The following is a 15,742-nucleotide window of genomic DNA, read 5'->3' as shown; positions in this document are numbered from 1 at the left end:
ATCCACCATGCTGGAATATGCCCGAACGGAAGCACACATGCAGAAGGATGAAAGGCCGATACCAAAGTCTAATGCACCATAGTCAGCGTGGTCGATAAAGGGCAATCGGAGTGAGGAATTATTTCGTGAGTTTTTATTGAAACATTAGAAGTGAGATAGGAACAACTAAACTGCACAGAATAAGAATTTTTAAAAACAATATTGAAGTACACTTAAAAATATCACGACAAAGTTGGAAATTAGGACTGTATTGAGTAAGAAGAAATAAAATTAAGGAGATTACACATATGTATACACAAATCATAATCTCCAGATACTATTATTGCAAAGAGAAGTAATATTTCCGTGATATTAACTTGAATGTGAGAACTATTCAATTCAGGAGGAGAAGAACGATACAATATGCAGGAGTAAAATTCCTCTTTAAACTCCTTATATCATCTCCAAACGGAAACATTCATTTCCAATTTTTAATTTCTTGCTTTAACACAAGCTCTTATATTTTGATAAACACTTTCTATTGCAAAATAAAATCAAAAAATTCAATTACAATTCTCTCTTCTACATGAAAGGTTAGAAGGAGTTTGAAATTATGGCAACAAATACATTTGAAGGAGCATTTAAAAATAAAAAATCAAGAGACACCCTTATTATGTTTTCATTTTAGCTCACTGAACCATAGACAAAAAATCAAACTGAAGAAATAATCAATTACAGCGTATTAATTGACAATGGAGGCTGTGGAAAAATACGCCGAGTGAATCATCAGGTTCCATTACATACCAACTATTACGAAAGCGTGCTGTGTCTGTCGCGTAAACGTTTATATTAAGAAGAGATCACGTAGAAAAGATACAGCAAATCTTAACGGTGATAACAATATATCATTCTTAAGGGATGGGGAAGGAGGGTTGTATTTTTTTCTCTTTCCTTCAGATGCGCCTAAATATTATTTCTCCGCCCCCAAATTTCCTGAAAACGGTTTCTCGAGCTCCACTCACCACCAATCCTCCACCCCCCCGCCCTACACCACCGCTCACCTTGACTGGCTTGTCCACCTCGAGGGCTCCGTTGGGCAGGCGGGCCACGTCCGAGCCGAGGCTCGTCTCGGTCGCCATGTCCGAGTGCCCGTTGGCCGCGGGGCTCCGCACGTACACGTTGCACTTGGACACCCTCTTCACCAGGATGTTGCCCTCCTCGTCCATCTTCACTTTGACGCCCTGCGAAGGTGGATCCAGGGGAGAAGGCGCAGAGGTGAAGGCACGATTTATCGGGAAACAGGAGGGAGGAAAAGAGAGAGAGAAGGATGGTGGGAAGGAGACAAAGAGAGAGAGAGAGAAGGGAGTTAGACGAAGGCTCGAAACACGCTGTCTTGCTAGATTACGTTTTTTTCGAAGGAGATGACTGGGATCGAACCTAAGCTATATCAGTCGTGGTGTTTGTAGTTAGGCAAGAGGAAATCTCCCATCAACTCAAAAAAGTGGACGGTACCATTCATCGATAAACACGCGGGCACTTTAAGAAATCTTTGTAATTTTATTCATGACAGGTACTTAGATATCCTGCGTAAATTAAGCGCAAATATAGAATTCGCGGTCGATAAACATCAATAATGTATCTGTCTAAAATTGCTCCTTATACATATCGTATTTGCCCTGAGTTAAGCTCACAACATCCTAATTGCAGAATAAATATTTCATAAAAAATTTTGAAGCATGATTGAATATATTCACCGCAGGAAAAATGAATAATACTGGATTAAATAAGGAGAAATAGCAAGCCGTTGCCACATCATCGAAGTGTCCCATTAAATCTCACCTGAAACGGTGAATTTTATCCCTTTAAAATTGAAAATTAAAGACAGGAAAAAAATATTCCCTGCTGCGGGTGAAGGTCAATGAAACACTTCTATGGTGCAGCAATAGGTTAATTTATCTTCCCTTTTTCACTTTATATAAGGCGTCGAGGGCAGTGGTTGCAGTAAATGTCAGGAAAAACTATCAATGGCTTCGTGAGGCATAGGTGGATAATTCGGTGATGGATAAGATTTCAAGAAGCAGGGGAAGGGTTGAGTGAATCTCAGCTTCAGTTTTAGCTGACTGTTTAAGTAAATATGAAATTCAGTAGAGAAGTATTGCATTGACACATAATCCTAGCAGGGATAGGAATACAAATGAAACACGCTATGGCTCAGATTTGAGCCCGAGTTCTCGTCATGAACCAGCCAGTGCACTTATCAAGCCATGTGGATCCACTAACACTTGATACCCAAGCCTTTTTGCCTGGAGACTTCAACGACTGCAATATCATAAAGTAACAGTCCAGTGATTTAGAGAATACCATTATTGAGTCCAATCATACACGTATGAAGAGATTTGTTTAAAAAATCTCTTTAAGAAATGTGGAGATCCTCATCCTTAACATTGTGGAATAATTATTATTGCTTATTAGGTCCTTGGGTATAGTAGGCTGGTAAGCGATGCCAACTTTTGAAATGCCTTTCTTTTAACATTTGTACATGTTTATCTATGAACAATAAATTATGCTTAAAATTATCTCTAAAACTGTCAGTTAAAAGAAGGTAGTGGGGGTTAAACTAATGAATTAATGATCAGATATGATTTTAATTCTCGCACCTTGTCGAATCTTAATATAACTGGCACCTCCTTTTTTTATTTGCGGGATGTCAAAAGAGTATGAAAACCAAAACATCATTGTTTAAGTAGGCAATACTTTCATTCTTCTGACATAAAAGTTTTATTAAATGAGGACTGTATTGTTTTATATACAAACAAGATACACTATTTAATTACACTTATACACCATTCAAACCAAAAAATATAAACATTGCATCACAGGTTTAATCACGCGAAATATTTATTTGGCATAGTTTTCTTTAATATTCTATATTTGAGTGGCCATTACCCTACATTTAATATATACAAAATATATCTCCTATTATTTTATCTTACACCGACGCTATAAGTTCGTATAAAATTTGCATATAAAATATTGAATCAATTAAGACAACAATCATGAAAGAATTACTCAGTTTTATGTTGTTGTTGTTGTTGTTGAAATAAACGTATTATTATGTAATTAGTGACAGAGTGTACCCCATAATAATCTTTTTATTTTATTTATCATTTTTCCCCCTTTTATTCATAATTTTCAGTCGGTGCAATCGTATTTTCAATGAACAGGATTTCGCAGGCATATTATAAGTCGACCATAGTTACAGACTTTCATTGAGAATGGTGAAAAACGAAGTGAGACTTACATGCCCGATGTGGCGTTTTATCTCTTCTGTTTTCTGATCTCTCATTGGATTATCAAATCCACACAGTCCTATCCTGTAATGAAAAAAATAAAGAGGATTATCGATGCTGTCACAGTTTAAATTAAATAAATAGAAGCGTTAATACATTGAGAAGCACTTATAAAAAGTTTGGCGATTCATTTAAAGTTTCACGAAAAGTACTGATTTGCAAAGAATGTCGATCTTGTGATGTATTGAGACATTTAGGGCCCGGAAGTTAGGCACCTAATGATTTTATGTACCCAATCAGTCATGTTTACGGTAGTTTGAGAGCCTCTATTGATATAAATTTAGACTCACGTGGCGAATTTAGTGTCTGATCGCAAAGAAGGTCCGTTATGCTGTTCGTGTTTCTTTATTTGGAGATTCTCTCAGAAGTTTCTTTGCCCTTAGCGTTAACATCAATTTCCATCCGAAGGATGAAAATTAAACGAGTAAATAATGACATTGAGAAGTCAAGGTGCTCGTGAGGACCACCTTAAAGACACCTTTACAGTTATTCATACCGGTCAATGTCATTTTTAGCCCATTCCTTCACCTTAGACTAGCCAGTGATGGTGATAGAAATACGATGGCTTGTACAAAAATAACACACAATTAGGCAATAATAAATATACATACTCATTTTCTCCAGTATACTAAGAGTCTCAAATTTCCATTTTTTATGTTGAACATGTCAAACTGGGACTAAAAGTTTCACACGGTAGATCACATCGAAACTTCTGAGGCCAAGCATTGGCTCAGAACTAACCAAAAAAATGGTACAGACTTGAGAAATCGATGAAACAAAACTGTGCCCAGAATCATTCGAAGCGCAAAAACAAAGGAAGAAAAAATTGTCTAGCAATCGATAAATTTTGAAATCTTTCGAATGATCCAAATTTTTCTTAGTATAAAAACATTTAATGGCGCAAAGACTCTCATAACTGAGCGTTACTTTTTTACTCTACCGAATATCCAGCTCTTTTTGAGTTCAATGAATCCAGGTATTTGCGTACGTATCCTGGCCTTGCTTCAATCTGGTCACAATGAATTAATTAATTTTCCGCTACATTAAATAGAAAATTTGGTTACGAGACACGACATTTTTGAGAAATTACTCGTGTACAGGAACGAATTTTATTCACCAGTCGAAGTATTACTATATTATCTACTCTGGTAGCTTTTTTTTACAATTTTGGATCGTCTTAGATAAGAAATAAACTATTTCGCTCCCATGTTCTACGTGGCTTTTACCGTTGACATTTGGGGGTATAGGGTTGTGCCAGGGGTAGCCGGAGCTCGTGGCCCATGTAAGGGGGGGATAGCCCACCTGAAGCCGTCGAATCCTTCGTCGGAACCATTGACGGTGAGCACGGGTGCCCTCGCGTACGCCTTGGCCACCCGCCGGTTCCTCTCCAACACAATCACCTTGGCCCATATCTCGTCGTCGATCTGCGTCCACTTCTCCAGCACTTCGCCAATGTGGTCCTGAAGGAGAAATTAAGAGAATTATTTTAGAGGCTCGTCTGGCTAACAAAAAGTACACTTCGACCGAAAAAGTATCTAAATCAACGTAAACCTGCTGGCTACCGCAACAGATGCAACACGCCTGAGATCAGGAGCAACAAGTACGTATTAAAAAAGTCATTCTTTGTGCCCCTCAGCCACGTAATACAGAATTATTAATCTGAATGCGCAGCTTTAAAAGTACTCGCGAAAGGCGCGATTTAGTTATCTTGGTTATGAATCAAAAGTGCCATATGCAGCGGGACAATATAAAACCAGGTACACAAAACCTTTCGCAGATGTCGAGGCCCTGTGGAATCACAATAAAAAAGATAATGCGATAAAGAAAAAAACTTCAATACCAAGGTGCAGATTTTGAACTCATCATATATTTAGCATTGTCTGCTTTTTAAAATTAGCGTAAAGATTTGAAATGCTATATATTGGAGTGCTGACTTGCTTGGGATCACTTGCTGACAAACATCCTGGCAATTGCTTGAAAGATATCACATAGATTTAGTTGTCAAATATTAACATACTTCTATTCCCTATTCTCGATAAATCCCAGCATCCATTATTAGATAAATTATTTATCCTATACGGTTTTCATTGGATTCCAGAAAAAAACTCTCTAACAGTTTCGTAATGCACAACAAACTTCAGCCAGTGTACGAAGATAACGGAAATGGTGAAAATGTTTACTCTGAATAATTCCAAGAATGCTTCGTAAAAGGATAAGTAAGCTTGTCATTACTGCCTTCCCTGGCGGCAGTAATGAGTACCTCAGGTCGGCGGCCAATTGATACCCAGAATTGGACACTTTCCCGATGGCTCCCTCTGTGTGCTGGCACAGAGAGTGGCTGGCGCAGTTGTGTATTTCGCAGTGACTGGCGAATTTCAGGGCATACTATGGTCTCCAAATTCAACTGTAAATTTCTCGATGAGCGGAGACTTGTCTATTCAATTGACCTTCAGTATTTGCCTCCAGCGCCATTTTTTCTAGGCTTTCATTCTTCTCCGGTAAGGCTTCCATTCGCCTATCCTCCGGGTCTCCTACCCCTGTGCTGCACATACGAGTTCCATGGACTGGACGCATGACCCATTTGGAAAGCGGACTAGAGAAGAATAGGAGCCTAAGAAAGCTGGTTCTGGAGGCGGATACTAAGGATCCAATGTACAACGTCAGAAGCGAGGAAGTAGGCGAGAATAGAAGAGTGGGAAAAAATAATTTGAAGAACGACAAGGCGAAAGGAGAATATGAGGATTGGGCACACCTGTAAACATAATGGATTCGTCAGGAACAGAATAGGAGGGAAAAATAAAGTTGAATAGTCTCAGGAGGAAGGACAAGAGACAAATACGCAGGCCATATTAAGAGGGACTTACGTTTGGAAGATCTTAGAGATATCTGTGAGTAATAGAGTTAGCATTAGAAGATGATTTATGAAGGGTTTGCGGTAAATGTATCTTCGGATTTGAAATACGACCTGACTGGAACGAGACCATTTCCGGTGGAAGAGTGAGAATTCTGGAGGTGGAATTCATTTTTCAAAGAGCCAGATCTCTAGGAAATGCAATCGCACATAGTTTCCGTGCTTTTCCTTCCCCCCCCTCCCGTTCACCACCCTCGGTGGAGGCGGCCTTGCCCGCCACAACCGCCCGCAATGAGTATCTGTCTCGGAAGGGGGTGCACGCTCTCTCCACCCTCCCTCCCGCTACGAGCCCCGTGGAAGCGAGGGGCCGCCTGGATTGCCCGGAGGGTCTTGTTGGCCGTCGTCGCCCAAATCATGTGCCTTCCTGGTGCGCTGAAGGCGACGCTAATTCGGTGGAGGGCGTCTGGCACGTTACTGCCACTGTTGAGGGAAACGCCGTCCAACGGACACTTGCCAGCATCTCATCGAAAATACCTCTCACATCCCTGCCTGGAACAAATCCAGAAGTGCATACCCCAATTTCTATCCATTCAGAGTCCATACCTTTCTAAATCTCGCACGATCGGACAATCTTCTACAGTAATAATGGCACAATTCTGAGATCCACCAGCTACCAAAATTTAATTCAATTATCCGCTCCGATGCTTTTTAGGGGCGTTTTCAGAATATTTACTCTAATTCTGTATAGATAAGTGCAAGCATCCATCTACCTAACGCGACAATATCTAAGGGGATCAACGCAAACAGACTGCGCGCATGAAAGCTAATGGACAATAATTTTCCATCTGCTGCATCTGTTTAAACGGTGGTGGTGATGGTAACAAAATAATGATCAGAGATGGAAATAAATAATCTTACAATGAATATTTGCAGACTAAGGCCATTAATAATCCAAATTAGATGACTTTAGAAGCAGTATTCCACAATAAAAAATGAAGACATATATCCTAGTCTTTTCCACACAGTCTAGTCAGGTATTTTTATATGACTAAAGCATTTTTAAAATTCACGCGTTAATTTCCAATTTGTATAAGCTCCACGTCATGATAACTACCTCGAACCCTCGAAATTAACAACTAGCCATGCTAAGAAATAAATCAAAAGAAAATGTGGAGTTTTGTTTTACCTAAACAAGTCGGGCTAATTTTAAGCATCAAGCAAAGGTATTTAAATAGTTCGGGAGCTTCAAGAAGGGAAACAACACTACCTGATGGGTTTAAACAGTTTAAATGAAACAATTACTTCAAACTAAGTTCTTCAAGCCATTTCTCCTCTTCAGACTGCTACAGGGAACCCTTGCGACTCGTTGGTGAATTCCCACAGTTGAGATTCGAACCCTCTTGTACGTAGGTCGGCATACTTAATAGCACTGCCCGCTACTCGCTCATTTCACGGCCCCAATCATCTACGTAAGTCTTAAGATTTTAAACGGATGGGGATTTTTCTACATTAATGCGCCTCCTTATGAGCCGAGAATCAGGAGACCGAAGAAGAGAACCGGTCTGCAGTAATTAGGAACGACACCGCTGCTTATTGGGCCGAGGGAAGAAAGCGGGCAGCGCCGACGCCGTCTCGGTCGCGTTAATTAGCCAACGATCTTCTTATTTTTTCCACCCCGCCCTCGAATTCGGAGCGATTCCGCGCGCGCGCGCGAGAGAGAGAGAGAGAGAGGAAGGAAGGATGGATCGGACACGTCCGTCGACCGGGTCCGGGAGAGCGAGCGATCGGAGGAAGTCGTTTTCGACACATCCGGAAATCGGAAGGGGGAGTCCGGAAGTGAAATCGTGTGCCGCAATCAAAGGTGTAATTCCGCTCTCCAGGTTGGCATATTCATAATCGCTCTCGCGGGCGCCTCTCGGGTGCGATTAGAATCGCCGTTGCGGAATTTGATTTGCGAACGTGAGACGTTGGGTATGTAGTCTAGCAACGGGATCGATCGCCCAGCAACCGGTTCCCGAGTTGGCTACGAGGAGTATAGGGATTTATTTATCGACAGAATCCTTCGGACGGACCCTTAAATATTCGGATTCGCTTGAATAAGGGTCTACGCGGACACGTTCCTCGGCTACCCACCGTTCTGTTTCAAGCACGCCGCAGGAGGGGACCCTGTTAAAATATATTTTACTCGCACAACACCACGGCGAAGCATAGTAAAATTTTACACTTCCGCGTCGAGAAGATGAATTGAACCACTCTCACTGTACACCGCTCCGAGTAAGAGATTGGTTTCATTACGCGGCCTTTTAGCGTGGTCGATTATCAAGGCGCCTATCAAACGCGCAAAAATGAAAGCGGTCGCGAAACGATTATGCTTGAGGAGCAGGTATACGGAAAGAATTTAAATCATTCTAGTCATTGAAACTACAGCCAAAAGAAAAATTAAATATCTGAGGCGGTGGGGTACATAATTCATTCGAAGGGTATAATATACATATTTGTTACACCAGGAAGTGCCAAGTTACCCCTGTGTAAGGTTTTTCTTTATTCATCAGGTCAAAAGGTGGAACTTAAAAAACCTTATCAAAATCAGGCAGGCTTCCTTCTACATGCAGTAATTTCCCAAAATTCATACAAAAGTCAATTTATTTTATGGTAATTTGACACGTAAAGTAGTTCTAAACATTTCTATTGTTCACAATCCGATCACCGTTTAGGGAACGCTAGAACCGTCACATAATGATCTTTAAAAAGCGATTGCGTGAGGCGGAGCGATGATTATTGTGCTCTTCGCCAGGCTGATCATTTATGGACGATGATCACATCTATGCAGAAAATATTTACAGTAATATACGGTGGTCGACACTTTCAGTGCACGCTTATATGGAAATAATTTTCCGGTGAGATAGGTGAGGTGCATGAGATCACGTTCTTCTATTTCGACATAGCCGACAGAGCATTTGCAGGCAGAGAATACGATACTATATTTACATCCAGTAAGAATTTCATAAATATTCGTGTTCTTTCGATCAAAAACACATGAATCTCCGCTCAAATCCTTGAATATGTGGTATTTTGATAATGATAGAATTTAAAGAATTAGATGACCCAAAGCTATCCAGCATTTCCATAGAAACTTTCAAACCTTAAGATAGAATTGATGAACTCAATTGAGTTGATCTTTCCATTATTTAAAATAAATTTAAATTTGGGTTCAACGTAATAAACGATTATTGAATATTTTATTTAGTTTATGAATATAGTATTGGAAAATACCATTATTCAAGAGAGACTTATTTATTCTGTCGCTCTTTAAATATGATTTACTTTTCTTATTATCATGAGATATTAGTCAAACTGGAAAGTTCAAATAAGTGAAATGCCTTTTGGTAGAATGTTATATTTCTCGAGTTTAAAATTCATAATTAACAACGATATGGTAAGTGGAAAGTTATGGTCGTGTGAAGTCAACGATGGGTGGATAAACTAACTCACTGGCGCGTTAAAGCTTTTGTATATTTCTCCTGGCTTTGAATCTCATGTACGGTTTGAGACGGAGGGAATAAATATTTTCGCATTCACGCCTCGAATTAGCACACCGTAACTACACACGTATTGTGTGAAATCTCCGGCGTAATTTTCTCTCTCCCGGGCGACGAGATCGCCCGATAAGGCGGAAAAGGAGCCAAACTACGAAAGATGGTGGCAGTAGGGAGTGCAAGATAGATGACACCACTTATACGTAGTAATAGATTTCCCCTCTAAAATGTGACCGATCGCTCCGGATACGGAGAGGCACGTTTATGCACGTCCCTTCTTCCCCCACCCGCGTTCCCTCTTTCTGAGATATGGACGAGCGACCAAATGAAGGCGTCTCGAATTTTTCATCCAAGCTTCCGAACAATAAGTAGTCCGGTGCCTCGTGTCTCGAGAAATCAGTCGCCCGTGTTGCCAATTCTCCCGTACTCTCTCTCTTTCTGCTCCTCCCCCCCCCCGCTCCTTTCGACAGCCTTCTTCCCTCCTCTCGCAAATCCCCCCACCCCTCCCTCCCTCCAGCTCTTTCCCCTGTATCCGCGAGCTAACGTTTTCAGGTCCCCGTTTACCTAGACGGGGAGCTCGAGAGTGGAATTCACACACACAAACAATTATGTGTACTTGAGTTATTTTCGTTCCCTCCTTCCACCCGTATGAAAGGTTCGCACAAGGCGGTACCGAGGATTCGACCCTTTTATTTAGGGTCTTGCGGAAGTGACGCGCTTTTGACCAGGGGCAGGCTTTATCTAATTATTTGGGTATTGATTCTTACCTTTAAGCTGGATGAGGACGGAATGACTTCAGAAATATTACGGCAGAACTTTCACGTGAAATCTTGTATTTGTTTTTAATCTATGTTACAAGTGTGATTTAAAAACATTTTTGTAATTACATCCGCGAGTTTCTGCTGTATTGAGAAATGTAAGAGAACGTAGAGAATGGAGGGTCTTATATATATATATATATATATATATATATATATATATATATATATATATATATATATATATAAAATATTCTATACATACATATATTATTTAATTATATATACAAATATTTATATATGTACTAATTGTGAAAATCTAATTTCTTTTAATATTCTTCATTATGAGTAAAGATAGCCATCGGTCATGATTGATATCTTTTGATCTCAATGGAAAGACAATTTTGCAGGCATTCCTATAAGAGTGTACCTCGAGAATGAATGCACTGTGCATTACACTCCCGAAAAATTCAACAAATTGCAGTCATTAGAATATCAAGTGATCTAAGTCCGGAACTAATACCTTAATAAGGCATTCTATCCCTCTATTAATGAACGCAATGATTTGTAGTTTGTATTCTAAAAGTATTGAATGTAATATCGAATAACAGATAGGGATAATTGACGTTATTTCAGTTAAAATTTCAAATTACTTCATTTATTAAATATTTGTCAATCGCAACTGCAACTTATTTTTCGAAATGAAAGAACAAATTTTTCTTGTATAATAAATAATGGGCATATCTCTAGATTTTCTGTCAGAATTAAAAGATAAGTTTTCAGATTCTCACGTGTTTGTTACCTTTATTAACATATTATATACATTCTCTCTCGACCTTTTCGCGCGGGAAGACGCCATATTGTAAACACTTCGACGCAGATGCAATCTAATCGTAATCACGAATGTGCACCCATGTGTTTCAATCTACTAAGATCTGAGCAGGCTGATCGAAAAGCACCCATAGTGACTAATGTTGTGAATTCCACACCCTTTGTACGCGAGAAGAGATCTGGAGGAATGATCATTTTGAATGCTCAAATATTTTGGGGACTGAGTGTAAATTACCCCTTTTACCACCTCTCAAATCAGCCAATGTTACTAACCACCCAGTTTTCTCCTCCAAGTTTAGCCTCCACGGTCAAATCCATCCTCCCTCACGCTTATTTAATTCCTTCGTGGTTTCATTTATTTTGAGGCCGAAAGACACTAATTAGACTAGCATTTGCAAGTTTCATAGACAAAACGAATATTATTCATTCAATATGATTGTAAATTAAGCTTTTGTTTATGTTCAGTGATAACAAGGATGTTTCCTAGCTTTTTCAATCAGACCAATGAGTATGCAATTGTGGATAGGTGGAAAATTAGATTAGAATTGAATGGTGACTGAACATCACTTTCACTGTAGGCATAAAGGAGTACGAAAGATAAAAAAAAGAATGCAGTAACGAAATACAATTTGTATAATTGAGTTATATCTTCGTAAAAGAAAGACTTGTCATTTTATTTAAGACTATCTTTTATTGAAGAAGTGTCATCTTACGTTAACACATTTTCCCTTATTACAATCGAATAACATCAGCAATTTTTATTTATCCAAAGATTTCACTCATCCAAAGCGGTGAAATGACTGCTAAAAACTGTTATAATGAGCTTACAACATTTATTATTATCGTAGACAGTTCTTCATGTCTATATCATGGTGGGTAAGGAAAAGACCAATTATAGTGGTGATAACTGGCCCCGTTATAGGTACTGTATGTTTGTATCGAGGGGATACTGTTTTTAGCTTTCTTAATGAGGTGCATGTACAACTACAGACGAGTCCTATTCACACAAAACGAGTTGGGAAGGGAACTATAGAAAATTCCCTAAGCTTTTGTTTGCCTGGGTCTTCATGTTAGCCCTCAAAAGCCTGGAACACGATAATGGATCCCTAAAACGTGCGAAATTTATCATTATTTACGCGACAGATATCCCAATACTCTTCACAGTCAATCAAAATTTGAGGGACAAAACCAAACATAACCCATTACCCGGCACTACAGTAAATCACTGATGCCTGGTAGCAAGAACTATTATTGCGAAATTCGTCCCGCAGAAAAAAGTCATTTTTTTAGCGATTGCGCAGAAAAATATCCATGACCGCGAATAAGGTTTTAATTTTCATCAACTGTGATCACCTCCTTCGCAAACGATCGCACATTATTTTCTTCACCATAATTGCATAGTACTTTTTTTATCGATTTCCTTTTTGAGCTTAACTTGAAGATTAATGTTGTTGGGTTTAATATGCATTCATCGAAGACATATTGATGTCGATCTTTCGTCAAATATTGACCATAAAAAAACTGAAAATTCTCCCCGTGATAGTCAGACTCTCAACAGATCCATTAAAACTGTTCGATTTTATAGTACGCGCTCTGGAGACTAATCTGCGGGGAAAGACGGCTTATGAGTTTTATAGTCTGCCTCCTAGTTTTAGCGCTCGCGCATCCTCCCTTCCCCATTTCCTCCAAGAGCTCTCTGCCCATCACGGCCTCCGCTTCGAATGCGGGGCACGCGCCTCTTGTGTGCCGACCCGTTCTGCTCCCGTGACTGAGTGATAGACTTTGGGCCCTAATGCGTGTTGCGTGCCGCAATTGCTCGACTGCCGGACGAAGACATCTGTGCCTTTTATTTTTTTCCTCGCCCGTCGAAGTCGTCGAACTGGAGCGACTGACTCGTGGTTGCGAGCGGAGGCCGTGCGCGGAAACCGACCGACTCGCTTGGCGAAGAAATTGCGACGGATCGAACTGCTGGGAATGCAATCCGCATCTTTCTACCGCGTTCCCCAGGATCGTTCAATAGAAATTTTTCTTTTTTCAAACTTCCTAAAACCATTTAAAACTATTAAACTTTCCAATCGTCAACAATCTCAATCCTATCGCAATAGTCGCCTGTGCAGGCTGGGGCTTCATCCATAGAAGAGGGCATTAAGGGGCGAAAATGAAATTATTGCTCGTCAGCATTCTTCCTTTTTTTCGTGCTTTTAATATATATATATATATATATATATATATATATATATATATATATAACCATAAACACATTAATCAATCCGAAGGATATAATATACACACACACATATATATATATACATATATATATATATATATATATATATATATATATATATATATATATATATATATATATACGTATATACATTTAGAAATTAATGGGAAAATGATTCAGAATTTTACCTTTGGACATCGAAATCGACATAAATACTCCGCCATCCACCAAAAAGGTGTGTGGCAGGGAGTGCAAGCACCAAATGGAAAGGTTACGAAGGTGATAAGGGATAATGTGGGAGATGAAGGGGAAAGGGAAAATATTTAGTAAAAATCCATCAAATAACGTACAAATTTGTAAAAATACTGGAGGAAGACTCAATTCAAAACAAGGGTTGATTCACCTATTAAATTAGCTAGTTGCTATACGAAAAAAAGAATAAAAAGGAACCATAGCCATTTATACGACAGGCAAAAAGACAACCAACAATATCATATGTTGATCATGAATATTATCGGATTAGAAACTAATGAAAAAAACGTTTCGTTTTATTTGAAAAACCCTCTCTGATGAACCATGGGAATAGCTTTTTATAAATACTCAATTTGTTGGCCCAGAAATATATTGTAGCCCACTTGGTTCTCTTATGATGGAAGATGGAAGAGTATGTATTATCTTTTCCACTGTACGGGACGGTACAAATAGTTTATGAATCCAACTGAGCATTATGTTATTCAATTGATAAAATATTAACTTATTACAAAATACATATTTCTCAAAACCATATAAAAGATTAACAGAATTACTGGGTAAGTTATCGAAAATTTAATGAAATTTACTGTATTCAACCTGTACCTGTTACTTCATGCCTGTCTCGGGAGATGAATACGGGGGAAAAATTAAGTCAGAGCTGCGTCCACCCAGTTTCAGGATTTTTGACCATTGTTGAATATAGTTAGCGACACTGGATGGATCATTTATCTCGTAACTACGTTTAAAATATTTTGAAGAGTTTATAATTTATCCTCAGTCTTGCTATCGATACGTTGTACTTTCAGTGATAGGTTTATGGGCGACTTAAAAAAAGCGAATTAAACGTGAGTTGCTCATTAAGGGATCATCAGTGACCTTTGCGATATTTGTCCACAAAAACAACATAAATAACATGTGGAGGGAATGTGCGCGCCCCGCTGCTGCGTCGGCGCACGAAACAAAGTTGTTTAATGGACTATCGTTCCAAATCTCCACATAAGAAAACTATAATGGAATAAAGAGAGACAGTGAGGCAGCTTATCACCGTAATCCTTTTATATATTCTATTGAAGAGGGCCCGGTATATTTTTAATGCCTAAATGAAGGTTATAAAGCAATTCTAACGTAGTCGAGACACCAAATTTGGCCTAAAAATATATTTTACTTATTAGTGCCATACATGGTGGCTTTACTCTGAAATATTCAGTCCGGACTGCTATTTTAAGCGATTGAATTGATTTAGCAATTTGAATATTGATAAGACGTAGGCCAACTGCGGCGTCGCGCGCAATCATAAACCCTTCGTCCATCCCCCATCACGCGATCAACAATAATGACTGTGTTAATCTGTTAATAAATATTCGTGATGCGAAGCACGACCGTCATCTTCCGTGGGGCAAGGTTCATGTTCGCGCCTGTGGACACACTCAGCTTCTCGCAAGCTTTGCGACCTTTCGGGAGAGAGTGGGTACCATGGGCGACTCAGGCAAGGAATTAATTACCCCTCCCTGCCTGAATGTGTTTACTTTACGCAAAGGAAATTTTACATGACTTCAATTAGCTGCATAAGTACCTATTTAATTATTTTTCAGCCGATTAGAGAGGTTTAATCGGCTACTATCTGGTATCATACTAATAACCGTTCTTGCTCATTAGTTATTGGTTTCATGGGAATATCGCAAATTTTCTTCGGCTGAAAAGTGACCAAAAAGGTAAAGAATAGAGACGAAGAGCTTACAATTGTTGGTGGATTTGGGCCTAATTACTCGTAATACGAAGATCATCGAATGGGACAAGGAAGGGTGTTTCGAGGGCTATTCCTTTCCCTGAGCTGCTGCCTTCGATTGATCAGAAAGATCTATAATCCAGACAGAGAAATGAAAATAAATTCACACATGGTAGATGATGCAAATAGTCATCAACTGGATTCGAACTCGACCTAATAAGGTCAGAAGACC

General features: G+C 39.3%; 1 protein-coding gene across 2 annotated transcripts in view; it reads right to left on the bottom strand.

The window, feature by feature from the left end:
- LOC139688035 (uncharacterized) overlaps positions 1-15,742 on the bottom strand; it is a 200,873-nt gene that overhangs the window by 31,310 nt on the left and 153,821 nt on the right. For both annotated transcript variants that reach the window (XM_071585440.1, XM_071585441.1), the window contains exons 3-5: positions 4,632-4,789; positions 3,281-3,353; positions 1,041-1,220 (exon numbers count right to left, since the gene is read on the bottom strand). In XM_071585440.1, coding sequence (XP_071441541.1) covers positions 1,041-1,220; positions 3,281-3,353; positions 4,632-4,789 — 411 coding nt within the window. The remainder of the gene's footprint in view (positions 1-1,040; positions 1,221-3,280; positions 3,354-4,631; positions 4,790-15,742) is intronic.

Source organism: Hetaerina americana, unplaced genomic scaffold (assembly GCF_022747635.1).
Source record: "Hetaerina americana unplaced genomic scaffold, ioHetAmer1.1.p SCAF_2, whole genome shotgun sequence".
Taxonomy (NCBI): Eukaryota; Metazoa; Arthropoda; class Insecta; order Odonata; family Calopterygidae; genus Hetaerina; species Hetaerina americana.
This window is presented reverse-complemented; position numbering and strand designations above follow the sequence as displayed.